At 38.6% G+C, this 24,452-nt stretch overlaps 1 protein-coding gene across 1 annotated transcript; it reads right to left on the bottom strand.

Annotated features, from left to right (window-relative positions):
• Window positions 1-6,592: 6,592 nt before the first annotated feature.
• On the bottom strand, window positions 6,593-9,168 carry LOC127349998 (chymotrypsin-like elastase family member 3B). The gene is made up of 8 exons (XM_051376134.1): window positions 9,022-9,168; window positions 8,842-8,930; window positions 8,642-8,739; window positions 8,347-8,475; window positions 7,965-8,101; window positions 7,130-7,272; window positions 6,883-7,035; window positions 6,593-6,775 (listed from the first exon to the last, which is right to left on the bottom strand). Exons 1-8 carry the CDS (start codon window positions 9,062-9,064, stop codon window positions 6,758-6,760), a joined length of 810 nt encoding a protein of 269 aa, XP_051232094.1. The 5' UTR covers window positions 9,065-9,168; the 3' UTR covers window positions 6,593-6,757.
• Window positions 9,169-24,452: the final 15,284 nt, after the last annotated feature.

The following is a 24,452-nucleotide window of genomic DNA, read 5'->3' as shown; positions in this document are numbered from 1 at the left end:
GAGCAGGAGCAGCTCCACGTGGAACATGTCACTCTTTGTGCATTTTCTTGTAATTTCGGCTGATATCTGAGTGTTCACAACCACAACTGTAATTATTACCTATGTATACACTATCTTCTTCATCTTCACACAGGCCATGCGTGTATATACACACACACACACACCCTCATTCTCCCTCAACCCACTCGCACATGTGCACACACGTTTACAGCACCTTAGATAGCATGCACACACACGCTTCTATGCGCGCACATTTATTGCTTATTAGTCAAAGTTTATAGCTAAATATATAGCTGAGATACGGCTGTATCAACATAGCATATTACATCTAAAGTAAATGGTGTGAATAGGAGTAAATGATTAAGCTAGGATGATGTTTCAGTTACTCCCAAGCTGCAATAAAAGAATCACTACAGGTTTAATGCTGTACTTATAAAAAAGGAGTTCACTGAGTTCGTGGTCAGTCAACTTTAAAAACTCAAAGGAAATCTTTTGTTACATGAATTATCAGTAAATTATTTTAAATGTATGATGATTAATGTGATACCTGTTTGATATGGAATACTTGCTTTAGTTGGCCATAGTCAGACCTTGGAGCAATGGTCTGTTTTATGGTAAATGTGTGTGTGTGTGTGTGTGTGTTTCAGAAGAATTCATTCTCACACACTGTGGAGGCAATTTATATATTTTTTTCTCTGAAATTGAACTCCTATGACTTCAGTCTCTGAAAATGAACTCCAAAGGCAGAGTCCCACATGATGCTTTTAATCTACTTTGGTCTACAGAGTTAGTTTTATGTGTGATACGCTCCCCGGATTTTGATCCCTCTAGAAGTTCTAAAGATTTTCTAGGCCCTCAGCTGCATGTCTGAAGAGCAGTCACACTCATACTCCTCTTCAACCCCTTTTATCACTTTAAGACTGGAGTAAAAGATACCAGTTATCTCTATTAGATACAATTATTTTTACTTGAGGGCAGGTAACCTGCCCTAAACTGCTCCTGTATATCATCAACAGCTCATAACCAACAATCATTACACAATAATTTACTTTTACACAGCAGTGGTGGAATGTAACTAAACTAATTATAAGTGCTGTACTTATGTACAAAGTTGAGTTACTTTTACTTCTCTTGAGTATTTTCAGTTTATGCTACTTTCTACTTCCACTGTATAGATCTCAGAGGGAAATATTGTAACTACATTTATCTGACAGCTCTAGTTACTGGCTATTTCACAAATGAAGATTTTAGCATAGAAAACATATGAAGTGTTTATAAAATATGAAATTTTCTTACAAATTCAACCCAACTGTTAAAACAAGAACAGCTGAAACAATTAGTTGATTGAAAATTATAATAATTATTATTGATAAAAGTCATTTTCATGTAAAACATTCCAGCTTCACAAATGTGTACATTTGCTGATTTTATATTTTAATCATTTTAATGTATTTGTAGTTAATATATCAGTAAATAATCAGCAGATTGATCCACTATGAAAATAATTTTTTGTTGCAGTCCTATGGAAAAATGCAACTGCAACAGTAAAATCCTGCTACATGAATGAATTGGTAATAATAATTGTAATTACATTATATATATGTGTAAAACAGTCTGTATTACATACTTTTACTTTTACTTTTACTTTAAAGAACATTTTCCTCATTTTGCTTTTACTTCCTAACATTTTAAAAGCAGGCCTTTTGGCGCCCGGTTAGCTCAGTCGATAGAGCTGGCAACCCATATAGTGAGGTGCTGCAGCGGCCCAGGGTTTGAATCTGACCTGTGGCCCTTTGTTGCGTGTCATCCCATCTCTCTCCACCCCCCTTTCCTGTCTATCTTTGGCTGTCCCTATCAATAAAGGTAATAAAGGCAATAAAAGACTGAAAAAAAAAAAAAGCAGGCCTTTTATTAGTAAAGATTAGAGAATATTAAGTGTGGTATTAGTACTTTTCCTTAAGTAAATTATCTAAATCCTTCCTCCACCACTGCTGCAGCCAATAATGAAGCAGTATCGGGTACACAGTGTTTAGCAAACAACAGTGCCTACAAATAAAACAATTAAAATACCGACTCCAAAACACTTACCACTATAAAATATTTGCTGGCTGCATGCTTAATCCAACACAATAAATGATACTAGTGCTGTAGTAGAATAGTATACAATAGTAACAACATAACATTGTTTGATTATATGAACCTTGACAAACAACAAAGAAAAACATTCACAAAGTAGCACACATTCTTAAAGGCATTTTACTTGAATAATTACAACAGCAAAGCCAAGTGAACACTGTGTTAAGCATTTCTATGTTAAAAAATGGAATCTGAATCTGGATTTGAATGTAAATTAATTAAGTTGGATTTTTGTAATGTTATTAATAATTATAATTATTTTTTGTACTTGTATTTTTCTCTCTCTTCTTTTTAACACATTCTGACAATTGAAAATGAAATGTATTTAAAACTGTACTTAAGTACTCAAAATGAATATGAAGCACAATGTTATTGTTTTGTTGATATTGCTTGTTGAAGATAAAGCACCATAAAATGTTCATTATTTCTTTACACATTGCATAACTGCACTTTAGCAGGAGTAATTATTAACCAACATAAAAGCCAGGTAATTGAGTATTGATTAAATATATCTATTTATCGTGAGTTACTGATAATTGACTGTGCGCCCAGCGGCTCAGCTTCTGTGCAGTTTTGACCAGTGTCATTATGTGTGACAGCTGTTGCCTGGTTGCAGCAGTGTTTCTCTGACCTTGACTTCTCCACAGCATGCACAGTAATGTGACACGATCCGTGCATGAGACCAGCTCGACTCACAGCTGGTGCACACCAAAGTATAAAGATGCATCTTGAAGTGGCTTTATTTTACAATTGACCTAGTTATTTATTGACTAACTCATTAGGTTTGAAGCAATGGTTTTTGCCCATGTGACTTCAGGAGACCCACATACGTTGGAAAGTTCAGCTGAGGCTTACCTTTAACCTTTGGAATGCTGCTTTCATCTTCCCTCCACCCACACACTAAATACTTATGCCTGTAATGCCCGTAATTATATAGTGGCTTTTTTTGTTCTGTTGTACAGCCGGGAGTGACCTTTTTTTTAAACTTTTTGGTTTTTCAGAAAACACATTATGACCTGTTTTTTTGCCCTACATGGAAGACCTGCTTTAAATTCTTATGACCCCCCCTCCCCTTTACAAGCAATGCACTGTATTCTCCTTTGCCGCTCATAATCAATCTTGAATGTTTTGTTTTCCTTATGACATTTGTTATGATATCAGAGTCAATGATTGCCTACAAGGCCACAGAGTTGATGCCATCTATCTGTCATGCTGGCACAGTCCACACAGGGTCAAACAGTTTGCCCTCTTGTTACCACCGGGGGCCACCCTGTAGTCCTACGCTGTGAGTAGGCTGTGCTCTAATCCATAAAACAATAAAACTCAGCTGTTAGAACCCGTCCAAACTGGTTGAGTCTCCGAGGGTGGTGAGACTGAGCAGCTACAGTATCAAGGTTATAGCCAAAGTGACGCTGAATTTGGATGTGATAGAAGGTGTCTTTTTACAGGTTTAGTCCAAATACTAACACCATGTTTTAAATTGACTGTTGGGATTATATATATATTACAAAATATTATAACACATCATCCACCTTGACCTTTAGCAGTATGGAAAGCCCCTTATGTTGAAATAATGGAAAACACTCTCCACCATATGCATACGTGTGGTTAATATTTGCAGAAAGAATGCAACACGATGCCTCTCCAGGTTCTGTATAATGCCAAAATGTGTTGGTGTCTTCTAAAATATAATGTTCCTGTTGTGTTGAGCGTGACCCTGCTGCCTCCACATGGTCAAAATGTAATTTCAGACACTGTAAGCTACAGTGAATTATTTTAAAATCAATTTATTGAAGGGAGCTAGAATACATATTGTACAAAACTGATGAAAATTTCACCTGGAGCAATGTCCTCTCACTCACGATGTTCTGTACATGTTTCATATAGTTTATTGTGCACAGGAGCACAAAGGTGGTGCTGAGTCTCAGTCGGGGTCTTGTGACCCTCCTGAGACACTGAACCAGTGAGGAAATAATCATAAACAATTTGACAATTCCACTTTTAGGAGTTACCAAATAAGTGGTAATACTGCAGCAGTGCTCTGATACAGAAGAGTCTTTTAGCTGACAGTATTTAATGTTTTTATGAACTGAATTCTTAATTACTTTCATATGCAAATCAATCTAGCAAACAACAGATTTAGATTAAATTGTTAATTGCTTCTTTAATAGTACAATAACAAAAAATAGAATTCTATGCCATATGAATATAATATTAATTCACTAATCCTGATTAAAATAAATTCCTTGATAGAACATATTACATATTATGTTGTATTAACCTCTTAACTACAGAGACCCCTGTGCTTTACCAGCTTACCTTTGGTTGATGTTTAATTAATTATGAACTAATTAATATTAACTGTAGATGGCTTTTTACCAGCAGCAATGCACTATTTTTATAGCGCAGTCGTGTCTGTAAGTCTTCCCTTTAGGCTCATAGAGCCTCTAGCAGCTGATGTAGCCTGAGAGGCAAATCCCGGGGTATAAAAAAGCCCCTCAAGCACTCTTTCTGTTGCTGGTTCAGCTGATTGCTATGAGCATGCTGTAACAAATTGAGGGAATTCAGATGAGCATCAATATTTTTAACATCTCCTCTTACCTCATCTGGAATACAATGGTTGGACAGCAGGAAGACAAGATTCAAATGATTTTAGTGAGTAAAGCAAAATGAAACAGTAAAAGTGAGGAGGACAAAATAGGGTTTTGAAAAGTCCCCAGTGGGAATTATATATCTGTTTGAAACTAATTACATAGGAAAAGCTTTTATGTCATATGTATAGTATAAGAGTTAATATGTCTGATCCCTATATTCGAGATCACAGCAGTCATCAGTGCAGTTTGGTCTTTCCATCTTCTCTTCTGTCCACTGGATGGAGCTGCTGTGATGCTGTCAGCACTGAGCAGGTTCCCTCATGCACCAGCAGATGGGGACAGATAAATGTCAAAGGGTCTGTGTTCAGGTCATGGTTTGAAGCAGAACTTGCCTCCCCTGTTTAGTCTTATTGTTTGGTTACAGACAGTGTTTGATAATATAGAATATAAGCTCTCAGATACGCTGATGTCTCGGAGATACATAATCAGTGGGGTGGAGAGTGAAGCTCCTGCAGATGTCGAGTGATAAATCAAGGGCTGATGACTGTACAATGACAATTTTCTGTTGAAAACTATTTGGGTATAGAAATATAAAAGAAAAAGAAATATAAAGCCAGTGGTGGAAAGTGATTTAGAATATTTACTTAAGCACTGTACTGAAGTACAATTTTGAGGTACTTTAAAAGAGTACTTCCATTTCCTGCTACTTTATACTTCTACTCCACTACAATAATTGTACTATTTACTGTACTGCATTCATTTGATAATTTAAAATTAGCCTGATATTTACCAGCTGCAACATTAAAGTGAGTAAACTTAATGTATCAATGAATATAAGAGTAGTATTATTTATTAATTATTATTCTGATATCTATATATATCTATGTTTACTTTTGGTACTTTAAGTATATTTTAATGCTAATACTTTTGTACTTTTACTTGTTGTTTCTACACTGTGATATTGCCACTTTTACTAAGTAAGCAGCAACAAGGGACTTTCATTTTCTGATGATTCTGACGGCCCCTGTGGACAAAAACAGTAGTGTATCCACCACCTTATTTCATTGATTTGAATGGGAACTAGTCAGTCTTTTCGCTGATGGTCTTGTGTTCTTATGTAAGTCATATAGAGGCATCAGTATTCAACTGAGACTGTTTCATAACCATTTAAAATCTCCTTGTTTTAGTACATTGTGATATTTCTATGCTTTTGTTGCAATACTCGCTAAATGTAAATGTAAACCATTTCACAGAAAATTCAAACAAAGTTGGGAGCTTGTTACTGTATGTACCTAGTGTATTATCACATTCTATCATGCTAATAATAGCAAGGTCTGTTGTCACAAACTTGATGTATATATGTCAAAAGTGGCTCAAAATGCTGCTGTTATCTGATGCAGGCGTCAGACTGCTGAGGTTGTGGATCAAGGTAACCTATTGCTGCAGTTTATCTGATCTGAAGTGCTGCTCTCCAGCTCAGCTCCGACCTGGGTGTGTCAGACAGTACGTTCACCAGCGCCGACACTTGGCCGACCTTGGCGAAGATTGATAGGAGATACTGATTCATAAGTCCTCCCCACACGCTGATGGGCAGCCATTCCTCATTCTTATCACACAACAGGGGGGGTGAAATATTAAGTGGCACCACACACACAGAGAGGGTGAATCTTTCTACACTCTTCTCTCATCTGTTTTTAAGACATAAGAAATGCAGATTTAGCCTGATTGTTGCTGCTGCAGTGCTTTCTAATGAACGATTGTGGTTGTTTGCAGGTTTTAACACACATAAGATTGTGGCAAGAATTAGGCATTGGCGACATTGATTAAAATTCAGGTCCAACAATTTGCAACCAGACACATGCTGATAAATCATTTGATTTATTGTAGCGTATGACAATTATTATAAGATATTTGAATGTTTTTTAGTGATGATAGACATGTTGTACTGTGTCTGACCCTGACGTGAAATGTCAGGATTTGGGACCTCATTATTTTTTGGAGTTGATCAACTCATGTCCAGCAGCTCCTTAGTAGTGCAGCATAACCTGAGGATAAAACATGACTTATTGATACATGAAATTATTTATTTACCAGTGGTATTTGAGTTTGGAACATTTCTGAGTGATCAAATAGAGTTTATTGATGAACTTACGTCACTGAGCCAATCGGTGAAGGCAGAGGTTCGGGTGAAGACGGTGGGCTTCTTCACTTCATTGCAGACGCGGGAGGAAACGAAGCTGGTGACACCCTGGACGTACCACCTACCATCCTGACCCAAACAGTTTAGAGGGCCGCCAGAGTCTCCCTGAGAGAGAAACAGGAACACATTGTGAAGGAGCTGACCTTGTTAATGGCAGGTAGTTTAGGTACTAGCTGCTTTGTTTCATTGCCTCACACACATTGCATCCAGATACGACATCTCCTCCTGCACAGATCATGGTACTCTTCACGTTGATGCCCCACCAGTCACTGCGACTGCACACACTGTACTCCACCACAGGCAGCAAGGCCTGCTGCAGCTTATCAGGCATGGGGCCATGGGCTGAAACAGAGAGGGTAGAGCTGGTTAACATAAATACATCACATACACAAGGCAGAGAGCAGTGTTGTGCAAAACACTTAAAAACTGTAACCACTCAGTACTTGACGATGTTTGAAAAACCAAAGGGAATCGTTTTAAAAACACTTACAATTTTTCCTTCTCTTCTATCTGGATAAAAAATATTCCATCTGCTGATCATACAAAATGTTTTTAACCCTTTTTTTCGAATTAAAACAAAAATGGCAGCCCGCCGACTAGCTGCAGACACAGTTGTATCTAACAATACAAATCTTTATCGCTCAGTGGGCGGAATCATTTCTTATCCCTGTGGTTAGAGGAGTTATTGAGGAAAATGCTGCTTACGGTTACCTCTGTGACCCGAATGTAACATCAAACTTGTGGTAAGACAGCGAAAAAGTGACCACAAAATGTCTAAGTAATTGAGTTGGAGGTATCTGTATCTTCATGTGACTACCAAATTACAAATTACTGCCCAACAATGGCAGAGAGTGTATATGCACTTGGTAATGTCAATCATTGCTCACATTTAATGTTAAAACTAAGTTCTAGGCAAGATTTGCACCTGTCTAAGCCTAAATCATCCAATCGTTTTCTACAAAACTGAATCCCTGCAATGAGCTACAGCTATCAGTGCAAAGGCAGGATGACAGATGAGGACAGGGTGACATTACTGTAAAGGTTGCCCCAGCCGGAGATGTAACACGCTGTCCCATGGGTGGGGATCTGTCCAGCCTCTGGAATACAAGCCACACCAATGCTGTCATTCATAATGGGGCTCTTATCCAGTTTCAGCAGGGCAAGATCATTGCTGTGAGAAAGTCATCACTGATTGAGATTATTCATTCTTGTTACTTTCATTCATGTCAAATTCCTTATTTGCTTTTGCATTTACTTTATATTGTACATATATTGTAGGTATCTTCTTACAGGTGTAAATTAACAAACAGTATTATTTATGTTTATTAAGGATGCCACTGGTGATATGAAAACAAGCTTATTTATCGATTTGCAATGGACACATTCTTGCTTGTTCCCAAGTCAATATAAACTCACCCGTCAGCCACAAAGTCAATGTCCCACTTGGGGTGGACAATGATGCGCAGAACATCTCTGATCTGTTCAGTGCCCTCCTGCTGGCTCATGTCGTGCTCTCCCAAGACCACACGGTACACATCTCCGGGCCTGTAAGACGCATTTCCCTCATTCAGTATATTTCTTTTCTGGGTCTCATTTGTATCTCTTTGCACGTCAACATTATCCGTGTTTGCTTGCTTCAATAAATCCTTGACCTCTGTCTCTAGCTCTCACTTGAATCACACTGTAGCTACAGAATATTATTATTAGTCACCAGATGCAGTGTCCAGCAGTCAGCACCCAGCGAGATCCGATCAGAGTCCCTCCACAAGTGTGATGGAAACGGCTGCCGTGCTTCACCTGCAGGGAGATCTGAGAAAAACATATGTGAATAATTAGAATATAATTCAGAATAGGAGAACAGTTACTGTATGAGTATTAACAAGTGAATTTATAACACTGGGCTTACAGTACCTGCCAAGGCCAGCTGTGGGGGCGAGCATCCTCTCCATTCACCACCCTATTGATGTCAGGCTTCACAGCAGGCGTACCACATCCAAAAACTGCAAACACATAATAATGTATTCCATAACTGAAATTAATTTAGTGCTCAATCTTAAAGTCTGGCTTTTTTGTTCAGCTTCAGCTACTCACCATATGCTGCCTGAAGCAACAGGAGGGCCAATGCCTGCATCATAATGACAGTCTGTAGATACACACACACTCTCTCAGCTCCGTTCAGCTCTCTTATACCTCCTCAGTCTGTCTGTCTGTCTGCCCAAATACAGACTATATTGAACTTGTGAAACTTTGTTATCAGCATCCACTGCCGACTGTACTGTAGCTGGGAAAAACTTGCTGTTCTGCAGATGGATCGGCTGGTGAGCCAGGACACTAAACTGTCCACGAATGCAAAAAGTGGCAGGTTTATCAACTGTGAGACAAACTTACCCTCTGCAATTTAGACAGGATTGGCAATGTACATGTGCTTACATACATGTGTCAGTAGAGATAATCCCAGTATACCACTTTTCAACAGAATAAAAAAGAATAGCATATATAACTAAAAGCTTAAGCTTAAGATTAGAGAATGGAATGTTGATAATTAAGGACACAAAATAGGTTTTGGCACTGGGATAATATATATAGATAATATATAGATAATACATCATAATGTTTTCAAAAAGTTTCAAATATATAATTCCTGAAAATTAGATACATAACCAGTAGTAGCAGAAGTAACAATACTACAGTGTAAAAATACTCTCTTACAAGGGCAAGTCCTGCATTCAAAATACGACTGAAACGTATGTAATGTATTATCAGAAAAATATCCTTAAAGTATCAAAAGTATCGAAAGTAAAAGTACTCATAATGCATAGTAATGAAAGAGAGAAGGTCAGTGTTATGTTATCAATTTCTTACTCAATTAAAGTACCCCTATATCTGTATCTACATATTTACCTAACTGCTTTTTACCACCGTGTAATGTAATGTAATGTAATGTTAATTTGCTTAAATCTCCTTGACCGTATACTGCAGGAAATCCCATAAAATTTGAACTTTCATAATAATATTGAATAATTTTGCCAACATGGGCTATAATACTGCATTCCTCTGAAGCAACCGTGTACATTTTCCAGTTAATGTAGTGCCACAGCTGCACACTTAAATCTATGATCTCTATCATTTCAGACATTCTCTGTGTGTGTCGGGCTGTTTCTGTATAGGTATAATATATCTTCACCCCAGCAAACATAATGGGAACAACGCTGCGGATGTCTCACCACAAGGACCATTTTGTACGGGTTCTGGAGCTTTTGATTGGACCTGAGTTGTCGATGTTGATGTAAAAATAATTATCATGTCCATGTTGTCTCAGAGTTGTGATTACAGATTAAAATACTGCTTGCATCTGTATTTGACAACCTGGAAATGAGAACAGGCTATGAAATGCAAAAGGCCCTACAGCCAGTGTTTGGTTTGTCCGTTCTGGGCTACTGTAGAAATCCGACCCACAGCGTCTGTAGATAAATGTATCACAAAATTATGTAACAAAAAACCAATGATTCCTATAGTCAGGTAGGTGATTATGCACTAATGAAAACATACATACGCATATCATATTCTATTTCTACCAATAGAGCCTCCTACCTCTTACACACTGGACCTTTAAAGTTGAGGTTTATCATGATGACTAGGCAAACTTTATCTGCAGGAGAAGATTGTGTGATATGATAGAAAGCTTCACAACAAATACAAAATGGACCTTGTGGTGAGTTTGTTTAGTCAACTACTGTCTCCAAGTCAAGAATGAACTCTCAATTTCAAGTCTTAAAAGTGTTTTAGGGTAGATTTTCCTCCAAACACGAACATCCGTGTGTTCCATTCACAGAAAGCTCCACAGGTCACCCTCTGTCTCTGTCTGTCACACATTTACAGGAATGGATGCATTTTACATGTCTGCAGGCACCGTCGGATTAGTTACGACAGCAATGACAGCTTAGCATCAAATATCAGAACAAATTCAAATACAACCTCCCACATTGGTGCTTAATCAATAATTTGCATATAGCTGCCTGAAAACATGCTCCAGCTACAGCTTGAACACACAGAACAAACTGAGCGACTGAGTGAAACTGCGGGGTTTGTGAAAATGAGAGTAGCTGTCCGAGTGAGAGAGGGAAGAAGAAAAGCAGGGAGAAAGGAGAGGAAGGCAGAGAAGCTGAGACGAGGGTTTAGTGTCGTCAGCTGTCTTGGTGCTCGGTGTACGGCGAGAAATAAATTTTCTTCTTACGACCACAGAACTGGATAGCTTTGGGTAACCGTCAAGAGAAACAGTCCTGTAACAACTTTCTCTCCTTTAATAACATGTTATACATTCACAAAGGGGCCCATGCTCCTGCTGAATCTGGACCCAATTCTTCACGCCTCGCTCAGACAGTATCCTTTCCTCCTGAGGGAAACTAATATCACTCTCTGGAGAAGACGGCGTGCATCTATAAATTTCCCCTTTTAGGAAGCAAATCAAATCAATATTGCCTCAACAGCTAAAAGGCTTTGCTTGTTTTCTCGCCGTGTTAAGATAATTCCCAACACCAGACATTGCCTGAAAATTTATGAAGTAGACATGTGCTGTATGTTTGCATAACACAGCAATGACAGAACTGTGAATAATTCAGATTAGAGCTGCAAAAGTTACAGCTCACAATGAATTAACCACTGATGCTTTTTACAGGAGGGCACTTAGGTGGGAATTGTCATTTATTCTAAGTGAGCGTGTGTAGAACAATAAATTCTATAAAGGTAAACACTGTGAAAAAGAATCAATAGCAATTTTAAATCATTTTAATGTTAGTGGAGTACTTTTTATTTAAAATGCAAATATCGTATTTTACAGCACTTTACTACAAAACCTTCAATCACAAAGAGACGTTGAAAGTCAGTATGGAGGAGAAAGAACAGAGACCCATTGAGCATTTTGAACATTTCACTACAAACTTTATACATTACAACACTTGGCAGTTTGAAGTAATATCATTCAATATCATTACAAAACAAACATATATATTATAAATATAATAGAAACATACTGACTAATTCACATCTTAAACATGATTTTTAACAGTCTACAGCATTGGTCTACAGCCTTGCTAGCAGCTCTGTGAGGCCCTATAGGGCAACGTTACCAAGTTAATGTGTTAGCATCATGCATGCTGGAAGTTGCTGCAGCATCCCCTAAAATCTGGCATAATGAAAACCATTTGTTCATTAAAATGTTTAAACTTTCCCCTATCTTACTGGGATTTACATGTGTGCCCTGGTATTTGTGGCAGGAAGCAGGTTTTGCCTTGTTTTGTTTTTTAACAATTTATCCACTAAAAGATTTGTGTAAAATGTTGTTAATAACTATTAAATGGGCTATAAATTATCCTGGCAATTTAGATCAATAGAAAAACCATGAATGTTATGCCTTTAACATTTAGTGTGATGTCATTATATTCTCTCAGCGCCCCCAACCCTAAAATGCCAACATTCTGTAATTAGCAGTAGCACTAAACACAAAGTACAGCTCATGTTTTCTAATTGATTAGTTTCCAGGTGTTTGGTCATGAACCAAAGTATTGAAATTTAAAGATGATGGTGGTGCTAGATGAAAAGTTGAGTTATTACAGTTCATCCTAAGGATTGTCTGTGCCAAATGTCAGTTGTTGAGACTGACCAGAATTGCCCCAGTGGTTAAAAAAAACCCTCCAATTAATGTCTACTTTGTCAGAAATCAAAAAGTCTGGAGGAGACGATTGGTGTCTCATTACAGTACATAACATTTTATAGCATAGTATATTTGGATTTTATGATAAAATGGCTGGAAAAAATATAGTTTGGTGTAAAGTTATATGAGCTCTTCCTCAACTGCCTGCATCTATAACCATTTTATTGTTTTTTTTTCCTACGTATAAAAATTTCCATCAGGACATTGTTCTGCTGAACTACGTAAATCGATTTTTCCAGAGAGAAATACAGTTAGCCACAGAAGCAGGTCTGCTCTTTATTCAGTGGTAGCTGAAGACAGAGATAAATTATCTGAGACCAGCCAGCGCCGTTTAAGGCCAAGTATATATCTCCCAAGGTTTTCAGATATGTCAAAAATCTGACTAGTGCAGCCTGGAGACGGAGGAAATGCTGCCAATTAGACCTTTGAAACATAAATCACACTTTACTGCTCTGTCACATGAAGTGGCCAATATTCAGTTTCCAGTCACTGAGAAGAAGAATATCAGTCATTAATAGAAGGCAAAAAAAATAGGTTGAATAAATGCATAGCACATGCAGCTTCTCATGAGTTAGTGCATGATATCACCTTTCACCAAGAGAGAAAAAATGTGACGCGTGAACATGATATTATTTGGTTGAAGGCACAGAATATACAGTTTGTCCTCCCAGTGATTAATAATATATTCAATTATATATTCAGTAAGGGCAGGTTGAATATATTACTATTCCTTTAATACTGCAGTATTGATTGATACCACTCTAATGTTTGTATGGTAAATATTAACTTTTCTTTGTCCGTAGCAGAAAACAATGACGGCTCACCTGCTCACACTCTATCTCGTATCACAACTAAACAGTACACTGAATATATGTTTCAGTGTGTCAATCACAAGGTAACTACAGCCAAAAGCACATCCTGCTTTATTATCTATTTGACTAATTGGACCATAATTTACTAAATGAACATCATGCTGTGTGGAAGAAGGCTTGACTGAAACCATAAACTCATTAGGAAACAGTTTACTGAGCTAATTAATCAACTGAGAAGTCGGCTCATTTGTCCAGAAGATTGCATGGTATCGTTTTTTATTGCAGCCAGTGGAGACACTTCTCTCGTTGGCTTCACTTCACAGACCCGGAAGCTCTGTCCATTATACATACTGTCAATGGTTTGACCGAGAACTAGATAAAAGGCTCATTCGAGATGAACTGTGCCTCGCCTGGAAAGTACATGAGATCAGGCGTCTTCAGCAGGAGGTGGTGACAAAAAGCTGCAGTCAATAGGGACAGTTTCCAGCTGCCTTTAAAGAATATACAGGAAGTCACAGAAATGTGTGCATCCTGTTTCATCATCTTTAGGCTGCCTGGTGTTTGCCAACCATGTTTAGATATATAAATAAACTATGTTATCATTATCAAACACACAATATACTGTATGTTTGTTAACAGATTAAAGCTTTGTGCGCAATGTGAGCCAGGAAACAGTTACAATCTAGAGTTAAATAGCCAATCAGCTCTTAGATCAGGTGAATGCCAGGCGTTTCCCGTCAGAACAAGTCAGCACACTAATCTAACCCATGCACTGTGCAGCAGTCGATTCTGCGCAGGCCTGGCTCATCTGGAACGAGCCTACTTTTTCGCCACTAGGGCACATAGCTAGGTGGTGACGTCATAAGAATGGTCTCTGACGAGCAATTCATATTTGGTGTTATCAGCTCGTTGTTTTAGTGCATTAAGCCTGGTTCAACTACTATATAAAGGTTTTGTCCTTTTATGGTTTTCTTCTATATGGGATTTATGGCCAGTGTATGGGATATTTTCAGTAGATTAGTAAGAGAAAGTCACTTTGTGGCAGCAACAGCCGACAGGTGTCAGCCCATTGTTTATTTTCATTATTATATTATTCATTTGTGTCGCATACATGTTGCACGTTGCAACATTACCTGCTCTTTTGAGGGAAGAATTGGACTTATATGGACGCACTGATGGGAGAAAATCTATTGTGAAAGTAGTGAGTAATAAACAGAGTAACTTTTGGTTTATGCACTGAGATGAGGCCAGGGAGCTCCTTCTTTCCAAACTTGTAACTGTTTCCGAAGATCGGGAATGAAGGATAAAAAGTCTATTTTATACACCAAGAAGAGAATATGGGCACACAAGTGCAAAACCGAGCTGACACCACTGTCCAACCCGAAACACACAGGGAAACAAGTTCAAGTTCATTAGCATGTCGCATTGTCGTTGTGATCCCACAACTGGATGTAAACAGTGGTAGAACACATATTAAGCGTTAGTGAAACGTTTTTTGACTGGTTTGTCAGCTAACCAGTAACCTCCCATTAAATGTAGCCATTATGCTGGGCTACCCTGCTGCTCAGAATCAGAATCAGAAGTACTTTAATAATCCCAATAATAATAATAATTATAATTTAATAATTACTTTCGTTACATACTCCAGAACATATAATATATTAAGAATATACATGAATAAGTTTATATATATAGTAAGGTTAAATGTACAGTTTAAAATGTGCAAAAAGTGCAAAAATGATTGTCCATGTTTGAGGTCAGATTACAGAGAAGGGGTGTCTGACTCTCATATCATATATCATATCAGTGTCTCAGCTCGGATGTCCCTGAGGGATAGCATCAGTTACTTCTCCTTCCTTTAACCACATTGTTGTAACAGCGATATTGTATTGTGTGCTCCAAGTTGACCTTTTGGCAGCACACACTCTCCACATGAGTTGGGATACAACCAACATACTGGCACCTCTCAGTAATGTGCTCATTTCCAAGCTCAGGCATCCTTTCACTTTCACCATGACAAAGTGTCACTGTTATTGACTCAAAAGCATAGACAATTGGATGTGTGACTTAGTTAGTCAGTAGTTCTTTCCATCTCATCAAAACTCTCAAACTCATTTAACTACCTAGCTTGGTTTCTCTGAAGTACAGTGTTGTACAAGCGTTTCTAGTAAACAACTATTTCTGTGACTTAAGTCCTCACAAAAACAAAGATGGCGGCACGTTAGGTTTCTAAAAACAACATTAAGAACTATTAATAAGTAGATTTTCATAACAATGAATTTCTTTATAATGTCACTTTCTATCTAATTAATTAGTTGAAGTTAAAAAAAAGTCCAGGGAGAGTGTGTAGTTTGGAAAAACAAGCCTTTTCAGCAGTGGGCTTCATTTGTATTCGGAGTAACTGGCTTTCGGACAAATGTGTTTTTGGGCCACTGGACAACTTTTCAGACTATTGGGATTTTAGTACAATGATCAGTTGTCAGCAGCCAGTTAGCTTAGCTTAACACAAATACTGTAAACAGGGGGAAACAGCTGGCCTGGCTCAGTCCAAAGGTAAAAAAAAAAAAAAAAAAAACTAGCAATATATAAAACGCATTAATAAACTTGTGATATTTTGTTTGTGTGCTTCGAACAGAAACCGATAAGCTAAGCAGGTCAGCTGCTGGCCGTAGCGTCATATTTACCCTACAGACATGAGCGTGGTATCAATCTTCTCACCTAAATGTTTTCAAGAAAACAAATATGAGTATTTCCCAAAATCTCTGTCAGTGCTTTTAATGCAAATGCAGTACATCTACATGGGTTTTGTGACAAATCATAGCAATACTCAACAATTTGATTAAATTTTATGATCAGTCAAATCCATGTCTTGCTCCCCTTAGATATTTTTGTACCATCCAGTGCTCCTGTGAGGCTGGTGGCTGGTGATGGAGGAGCAGAGTGAAGGCTGCCTTAAGGCTCCAGTCAGAGATGATTATGTCTGCTAGTAGCTTTGCAAAATGTAGCCTTCAGGTGGGTTTTTTAACATGCAATCCTATTCTCTAACTACTGAGCCTCTGCGCTCTGTTCTTATTGCTGCTCAGTCAAGATAAATGGGATGGGTTTAATCTAATTATTGCAGCAGATGTTAGTTCTGAGTACTTTTTAAAACATTTACTCGGCCATGAAAAGTTGAGTGAGTAATCTTTTTTCAGCAATGCCCTATTTCACACTTAGCTGCACAGTCTTTCTCTGCTCGACACTGCTTCACTGGTGGTTAAGTGCTTCGTTCAATAAGACTTTACCAGCAGAGGAGTGTCCAATTTCAAATTCATTACTTACACTATACATGAAGAATTAGAAGAATGTTCAACATTACTGCTGTTATCTGTCTGTTATATATTGAGACGTCACTTTAGATTTGGGTGGACTTGGCCAGAGTTCTCAGGTTGAGGTCATTTTGGGCTCACCTGGGGCTGTTCACAAATGAAAAGTGATATTTAAGCTTGTTGTTGTAAGGTTTAAGTCAGAGCTGAAATCAAAGCCAAATTTGTTTTGCCCTCAAGTGTCTTGTTCTGATTGCTGAATGATGGTGAAGTCATTGTCAGAAGGAAGAACAACTACAAAGGAAATGTCTTTGTTGTTTTGGACCCTCAAGCCAACCGAACAAAAGAGTACAAGAAAAGAAGAGAGTCATTCATAACAAAGCAATTACACCCCATTTTGATAATTGGCACTGATAGATGAAGGAAACCTAAATCCAAATAAACTTAAACTGCTCTGGGGCGAGCAGCTGGAGCTTTACTGATTCGTCACAGGGAAATCTATTTCTCCTTTTCTTTTTCTCTGTGTCTTTAACCATCATCTTTTATTTTTACACTCTGTCTGATGATCTAACCTTAACACCTCGGACCCCCGCCGGCCAGTTCAGAAACAGTGAGTTTTTACTGGTAATGGACTCCATTTGGGTACCTTGAGGCTCCTGTGGCGATACTTTCAGTTTGATTCATTGCTGCTCCGTTTCTACCTCCTCTTCCTGCCCTCACCCCTCTCCCCTACTACCTAACTAAAACCTTGTTGGTCAAATTAAAAACAGTTTAGCCTGTTGCACTGGATTGCATCACAAGCCCATAAACATAAAGTGCTTTGGTCATGTAAGACAGACGCCCTGTGATTATCTCTGCTCCTTTAACTCACAAATCAAACATGGGTTCAGCTGCAGGCCCTGGTATGATAGAAGCATTTTATTGAGGACAGTGAAAACGAGAAGCCTAGCATTTTATTGAGGAAACCAGCTTAGTTCTGTCACAATGAAGGAGCATCTCAGCACACAGAGCACAGATCTGGGACGCTGTGAGGGATATTGATTCTGTTAGAGAGATGGAAAGACAATGAAACACAATTTGACACTGCAACAACCAAAACTGTAGTGACAGATGGAAATGAGTTCCGTTCACGCATGAGATTTAAGAGTAACACTTTCTGGCACTAACCGTTCAGTGGTTTCTCAAAGTGCCACCTGGTTATTGTGAGATTAAATTGAACCGAACAGATCCATAATTCAGGGTCCACGGCATCAAAAGGAAATCGACATAATAAGGCTTAATCGCTAACTTTCTGATGGCTAATGACCCCAAAATTGACTGTCAGGTTAGATTAGACAGCTCAGTGCTTAACACTAACCTACCAGAGCTGAAATGAAATATCCTACTGAATTTTACTTTCAAAGAGAGGTTGTAGAGAAATTTGGAGATGCCAGCAGAAGGATAGTGACAGAGAAACTCCAGACTGGGGAAACTGAGAGACAGTCCTCCTCTTTAGTCTCCTCTCCCACAAAGGCTAAGGTTTCTTGGCTGTGACTGATGGACAATAACAAGGAAGCCCTCCCTACGCGCCACCCCTTCATATTTCATCGTTATGTGTTGCAATCGAGCTCTTTGTGTTCTCATAAAATCTCAAATGCTGTTATTAGACTTCAAATGAAATAGAAAAACCACATGCACTCACGTTTCAAACAGAGTCTTTGATTCTCAATATGCATATTTTGACCTTTTAACCTTTCTTTTTTAGCCATGTCAGGGCTCTAGCTCTAGGATTTGGTCCAGACTGATATATATATATATATATATGACAACTATTGAAAGAACTGGTATGACATTATGGTTCTGATCTGCTGACTTTCCCTCTAGCACCACCGTAAGGTTGAATTAATTGCCATAAAATGTGGTGCGCACATTTGTGTTCCTCTCAGGATGAATTTTAATAGCTTTACAGTGTGTAGGATTTACTGGCATCTAGCGGTGAAGATGGAGATTGCAATCGACTGAATACCACTCGCAAAACTGTGGTGGCCGTGAAAAATGTGAAAGGCCCTATCTAGAGCCAGTGTTTGGTTGATGTGTTCTAGGCTAATGTAGAAACATGGCGGTTCAACATGGCGAACTCCATGGTAGGCGACCTGTGACATCTGTTGACAAAAACGTATTCTAAGGTAATAAAAACACTACAATTCTTATTTTCAGCTGATTATACACTAATGACAACATATTTTTGAATATATAAACGTTTTGCCAATAGATCCTCCTAAATGTTACACACTGAACCTTTAACTTTTTATCTAGCAGCACATTCAGGTCACGATAAATACTCTCTTAGTTTATGAGAAAATACCAGCAAAACCCAAGACTCCCATCAGCCTCAGCTGTACTTTGTTTTTAGTGCTAATTAACACTGGTTAGCACAAACCAGCCTGATGAACCTAAATATCAAAATCATTCCCCTTAAAAATTCAGTATCAGCATTATCTGCAACTTTGCAAGTTTGTTCGTCACTGTGAGTTTGTACATGCATGTGCAAGCAAGGCGCTGCTGCTGAAAAGTCATTTAAGGGTAAATGTGTTAATTTTCTTACGTTCGCAGAACAAGTATGTTTAGTGGGTTTTTTGTACACTTTAACACATGTAGTTGAATCATGGCAAGAGGTTAATTTTTCAGGATATATATATTTTTTACTTTTCTGAACGTGTTGGGTTCATAATGGGGCCATTGACCAGTCTGAGCTCACCTCACACTCCCACTGACACCTGCAACACCCCTGCAAATTGGCAGGCAGCAGTGGTTTAATATACCAAGCTGTGAAGAGTTCATAAATCTCTTGCAACGTGGCTAATAGCAACTTTCAGGCCACTGAAGAGACAAGGCCTCTCCAGACGCACAGTTGTTTTTTACTCACAAAAAAACACCTTTATAAAGTGTATATCCTGCATTTCAAAATAAAAATACATACTTATATAGACATTAGTGATGGAAAAGAATACACGGAATACTTGAATACCAATAGATCTAGTGTTTTGAGTAATAAAAAATGAAAAACAGCACACAGATCTAAGAACTAACATGATATACGACGCAATTTAGAAAATGTCAAGCTGTTCCACACAGAAATATCCTGTATACAGCTATATATTTTCTTGCCCGTAAAATTAAAGCCTGTTGGTAACCACAAAGTAAAAGTGTGTAACTCTAGATGACCTTGCAGTCACATGGCCAACAGCACCAATGTGTTAATGAAAGTGACACGTACTCAGCTCAACCTGAAACCTGAGGCTTAAACAAATACATACAAATCACTGCCCTGATGTGTCCAACACCGCCTCCACAGTACCTGGTCTCAAAGACAACATGGGAACGAGCAGTTCCCCCCGTTCTTACAGGTAAATACACCTGTATATTTATCATTTTATGCAAACATTATATAAATATTGTCACAAAGTCGTTGACATAAAGTTGGAGCCCACTGATGGCTGGTGCCTCCAGAAGTTTAGATTGATACACAAAGAGCTCTCTGTGTAACATGTAAGCATTCACACATGCTCTCACACTTGAACACTGTGCACTCCAACACACACACACACACACACACACACACACACACACACACACACACACACACACACACACACACACACATTGTGTTGGAATCTCGCTGCTATTAACATATGTAGCCACGTTTACAAGTTGTACAGCAGATATGGCTGTTTTCATAATGTTAATAACAGACGTATAATTTATCCTCTAAATATTTAAATATCTCCAGGTTCATCTCATGTTTCCCAGGTGGATTTGTTTTTATTATTTTAAAAGAATAGTTGGGGTGCGTCAAAGGTCAGGAGTGTTGCGCTGAGCATGCCATTTTTCCAAACACAAGTTGAGTGTGTGTGTGTTAGGGCCCATGTGCTAGTGATTTCACCACTCTCCTCTGTGTACTCTGGGATGACAGGGGCTGAGGTCTGGGCGGCCCGGTGCCGGCACCACCACTGTCAACAGGGACCCGTAACAGTTGAAAAAAAAGAAGGTGTGCTAGTTGCTGATTGGCTGTTGTCCTTGCAGAGGTGATACACTTAATAGGGTGTCATGCTCTCCCCCAGACTCAGAAAAGTTTATGCTGAGGACAACCCTGCAAAGATGATCGATACCACTCTCATATTGGTCATAGCTTAACAGAAAGACTAGAAATAGCTAGCCTGATTCTGCACAAAGGTAACAGAATCTGCCTACCAACACTTCTAAAGCCCACTAAAGCTAACCTCATGCTGTCACTGTGGAAGTCACTGGCTGGTTAAGATGTAGTCCTGCACATAAAACCTGTAAAACTACAAATAGTTGTTTATACACTTGAGTTCTGGTACATAGATATAATATGTAGGTTAGTGAGCTATAGGTGCTGGTAGGTGAATTTTGCTACCTTAGGATAGAACCAGGCTTTCTACTATCTTATTTAGTCTCAGGGATCCCCTGTCTGATAAGATTTAGTTATTTCAGATTAACACTGAAGAGCTTGAAAACTATGAATAGTCATTCTTATATTTTCTCTCATTCTAACTTCTAGTCAATAAAATTGTAGTGAAAAAGAAATATTCCCCATGCAACCCCATCAAGGACCCCTGGGGGTCCCTGGGCCCCAGGTTTAGAACCACTGTCTTAAACAACTATCGAGAGCAGGTGCAGACTCCCTCTTGGACCTCTGGAGTCCAGGATGTTGCTGTCTGTCTACAGCCGTCTCTGGTGTTTGTCTGGCTCATCCAGACAGAATTCACATAAGACCTGTTGTGGCCCATGTGTCTCCTTACGGATCCCTTTCAGTCGGATTCTTCTGAGCTTATGTAAGTCTTTGGGTGTGAGGAAAGGAGACTGGAAATTTCCTGAAATCCCGGTGGATGTGCTCGGAGTCATCTGATTAGTGAATGACACGCTGTCGGTCCGAGGAATGTTATGACAGGATCCATATCCTCTTTAGCACTAAGCAGATGTTCCAAATTATAAGCGGTATTAATCTTCTCTGTAACCAGGGAGGGAAAAGGTGTGAACAGCAACTTCCACTAAAACACTGGGTTTATTATGATAGCTAGAGCTATTCATTCTCTAAAAGCTGTTCATATTCAGAGCATTGACATTTACCATGTGCACCTGTTATAATGCACTAATGTTCTAACTGAATGAAATCACACACTTTTCACTTACATGTGTACATGACTACAAACATACTGTGTGTGTTTGTGTGTCCTGCAAGGATCTTTCTGGGATGGTTCCTCTAAGTTGATCCAGAGGGGGGCACTGTCTCAAAAGGCATTAGAGTTTACAACAACACCAACTGTATACTGTGTGTTACTGTCTTGTACAGAATATAACAATAATTCAACTCATAATATAATAAAAGTGATTTTAAATCTAATCCCACTTTAGATAATAAACTGTCTGGACAACAATTCATTGACAACTGAAATTAACTGTGTGCAAACTGATTGTGTTCCTGTAATATTTTGCCGCTAACTTATGAAACTACAGTATTTCTCTAACATGTGAAGGCCTCAAAAATGTCCCTTTGAGACATTGCTTTATAACTTGCCATACTCTAGTACAGAGCAAACACTGACCTTGCAGCTCCTAATTTTTGACATCTAAGAGGAAACCTGATCTCTGATTCATATATCCCTTATTTATGAGGTTTGAGAAAATACTTTTTTTTATTTTTTATTTTTCATTTTAATGACATTGGCAATAGGAAAAAGTCCAAAGAGACCTGACCTCATCCCAGTTAGCAGCTCCTGTGTTCGTGTGGCTCACATTTGCTGTTTTATTGTCCGTCTGTTCTTGGTTTTTGGCTAAACCCGCTCGCAGTCACACAAGTGTTCTGAGATCATATTTGGATGTCAGAGTAACAATCCTCTTGAGCAGCGTGTTGAGAGTGTAATTGGGAGTTTGCTTTCACGTCAGCCGAATTTCAGCAGTTTCTGCTGTGTTTTTAGGGTTTCTATTTCTTGTTTAGAGCTGCTTGTGGTTCCAACACTTGAAACCCAAGAAGGTCACCCTGCGTTTTTATTTGATCATCATTGCAGGTGGTTGTGACTGTGTGGAGGAAGGACTGGTGAAATTCCACAACAGTCTCCAGTAGATGGTAGTAGTGGGTAACTCTAAATGAGGCTTCAGCATTGCAGAGGATATTTGAATTAGTTTATTCATCAATCAAGGTAACTAACATGTGTTTCATATACTTTGGTTTTTGAAAGACGCACTGAGGTTATGATCAGTTACACATCTGGTGAAACCGGCAACCTAAAGGACACAAATGTTGTTATTTTAATAATTATAGAACATTGTTACATTTAAGGTGATGACAGAGTGGGCATTAGTCTGTGAAACAAGTTGCGACACCGCTGTAACTGTGATATTAGGTGAGGCCTTAAATCCTGCAATTAGAGACTCCTCACTACGCCTCAGCTTGTATTGTGCCACATGAGAGTAAACATATCTGACAACATTCTACAATAGTACTTGAAATAAATAGGTGTGGCAGGTCACATCTCAAGAGAGTTGATCTTCTAGCTAGCTAAAGACAGTGTGTAAGTGTAAGAAGTGTGCTGAATGGTTGTCAGGTTTGATACCCATGGAACTGTGTATGGGCTGTTTCTGCCCCCTAGTGGTGAATCTTTTCTTAATGTAGCTCTAAAACATTTGTGTTAGCTTTACCCTGTTTGCTGCCATTGATTTTAGCGTACGTCTGAGCATCAGTATCACCACTGGTGAGTACTTTAATGTAGCACCTATCACTTCTACATTAAGAGATTTTTTGCCTGGGGGGTAGCATAAATGTTATAGCACCTTTATAAAGTCAGGCCAACTTGTTAGTTGCTAATTTACACATCAAACATATACATAGCAGCATTACAATTCACGTGGAGTCGTATCTCCGGCCACCTGTACGTCAGCTAAATGCTCCGCTGTGTTCATCAGTTAGTCGATTTGTCTTTGTTCATTTAAGTTCATTTACAGCAGGTTTCTATAGCTTTTTTTTTTTGGGGGGTTGGAGACATACGAAAATGATGCCGATGAGAGAAGTTGTGGGCCTTAAAACAAAAACAATGAGCTGAAAGACACTAAATGATCTGCAGAGCTGATTAACACTGCAGGGTCAGGTGATAATTATCTGTGATTGCATCATTATGCATATATTGATTAGAGAAACTTTAATTGCATGGCGATATAATTCCATAGTGCAGAAACAGTGAAATGAACAGCGCACAAACTGTAGACATATTGTGTTTAATTGTTTTGCTCACATTGGGTAGACCTCCTGGCATCTAGAAACATATATTTCACATGAAAACCTTGGCAAAAATCAACCAAATGTCTAAGAAATCATTGTCTGGTTCACATCTTTGATGCTCTACAAAAGAAAACTCCTCTCTTGCTGAGCTCAGATTTTATAGTTGTGGCTCACCTGTGAATGTTCAGATGAACTGAAGAGCGGAATGTTTTCATAAGTTAATGATTTCCTCTGTGAACAAAAACACGCACACACAGGAAAACTGAATTCTTCATACCTGTTACCATGCGCTTGCCTCTCACTGCTTAACTCTGTTCAGGCTCATGTTCTTCCAATTTTCTTTAAAGGCAGCAAATCCAATTGATACTGTTCCTAACTAAGATAAAAGAGCCAGTTGTTTTGGCCTGATGTCATCTCTA

The sequence above is a fragment of the Dicentrarchus labrax genome, unplaced genomic scaffold (assembly GCF_905237075.1).
Source record: "Dicentrarchus labrax unplaced genomic scaffold, dlabrax2021, whole genome shotgun sequence".
Classification (NCBI taxonomy): domain Eukaryota; kingdom Metazoa; phylum Chordata; class Actinopteri; family Moronidae; genus Dicentrarchus; species Dicentrarchus labrax.
This window is presented reverse-complemented; position numbering and strand designations above follow the sequence as displayed.

Bases quoted from the DNA above. Each gene is read 5' to 3' on its own strand.
- LOC127349998 (XM_051376134.1), bottom strand. From the start codon at position 9,064: ATGATGCAGGCATTGGCCCTCCTGTTGCTTCAGGCAGCATATG. The intron at 8,740-8,841 runs GTACTGTAAGCC...TGTTTTTCTCAG, and splicing joins CCCACAGCTGGCCTTGGCAG to ATCTCCCTGCAGGTGAAGCA. The intron at 8,476-8,641 runs GTGACTAATAAT...TGCGTCTTACAG, and splicing joins ACTGCTGGACACTGCATCTG to GCCCGGAGATGTGTACCGTG.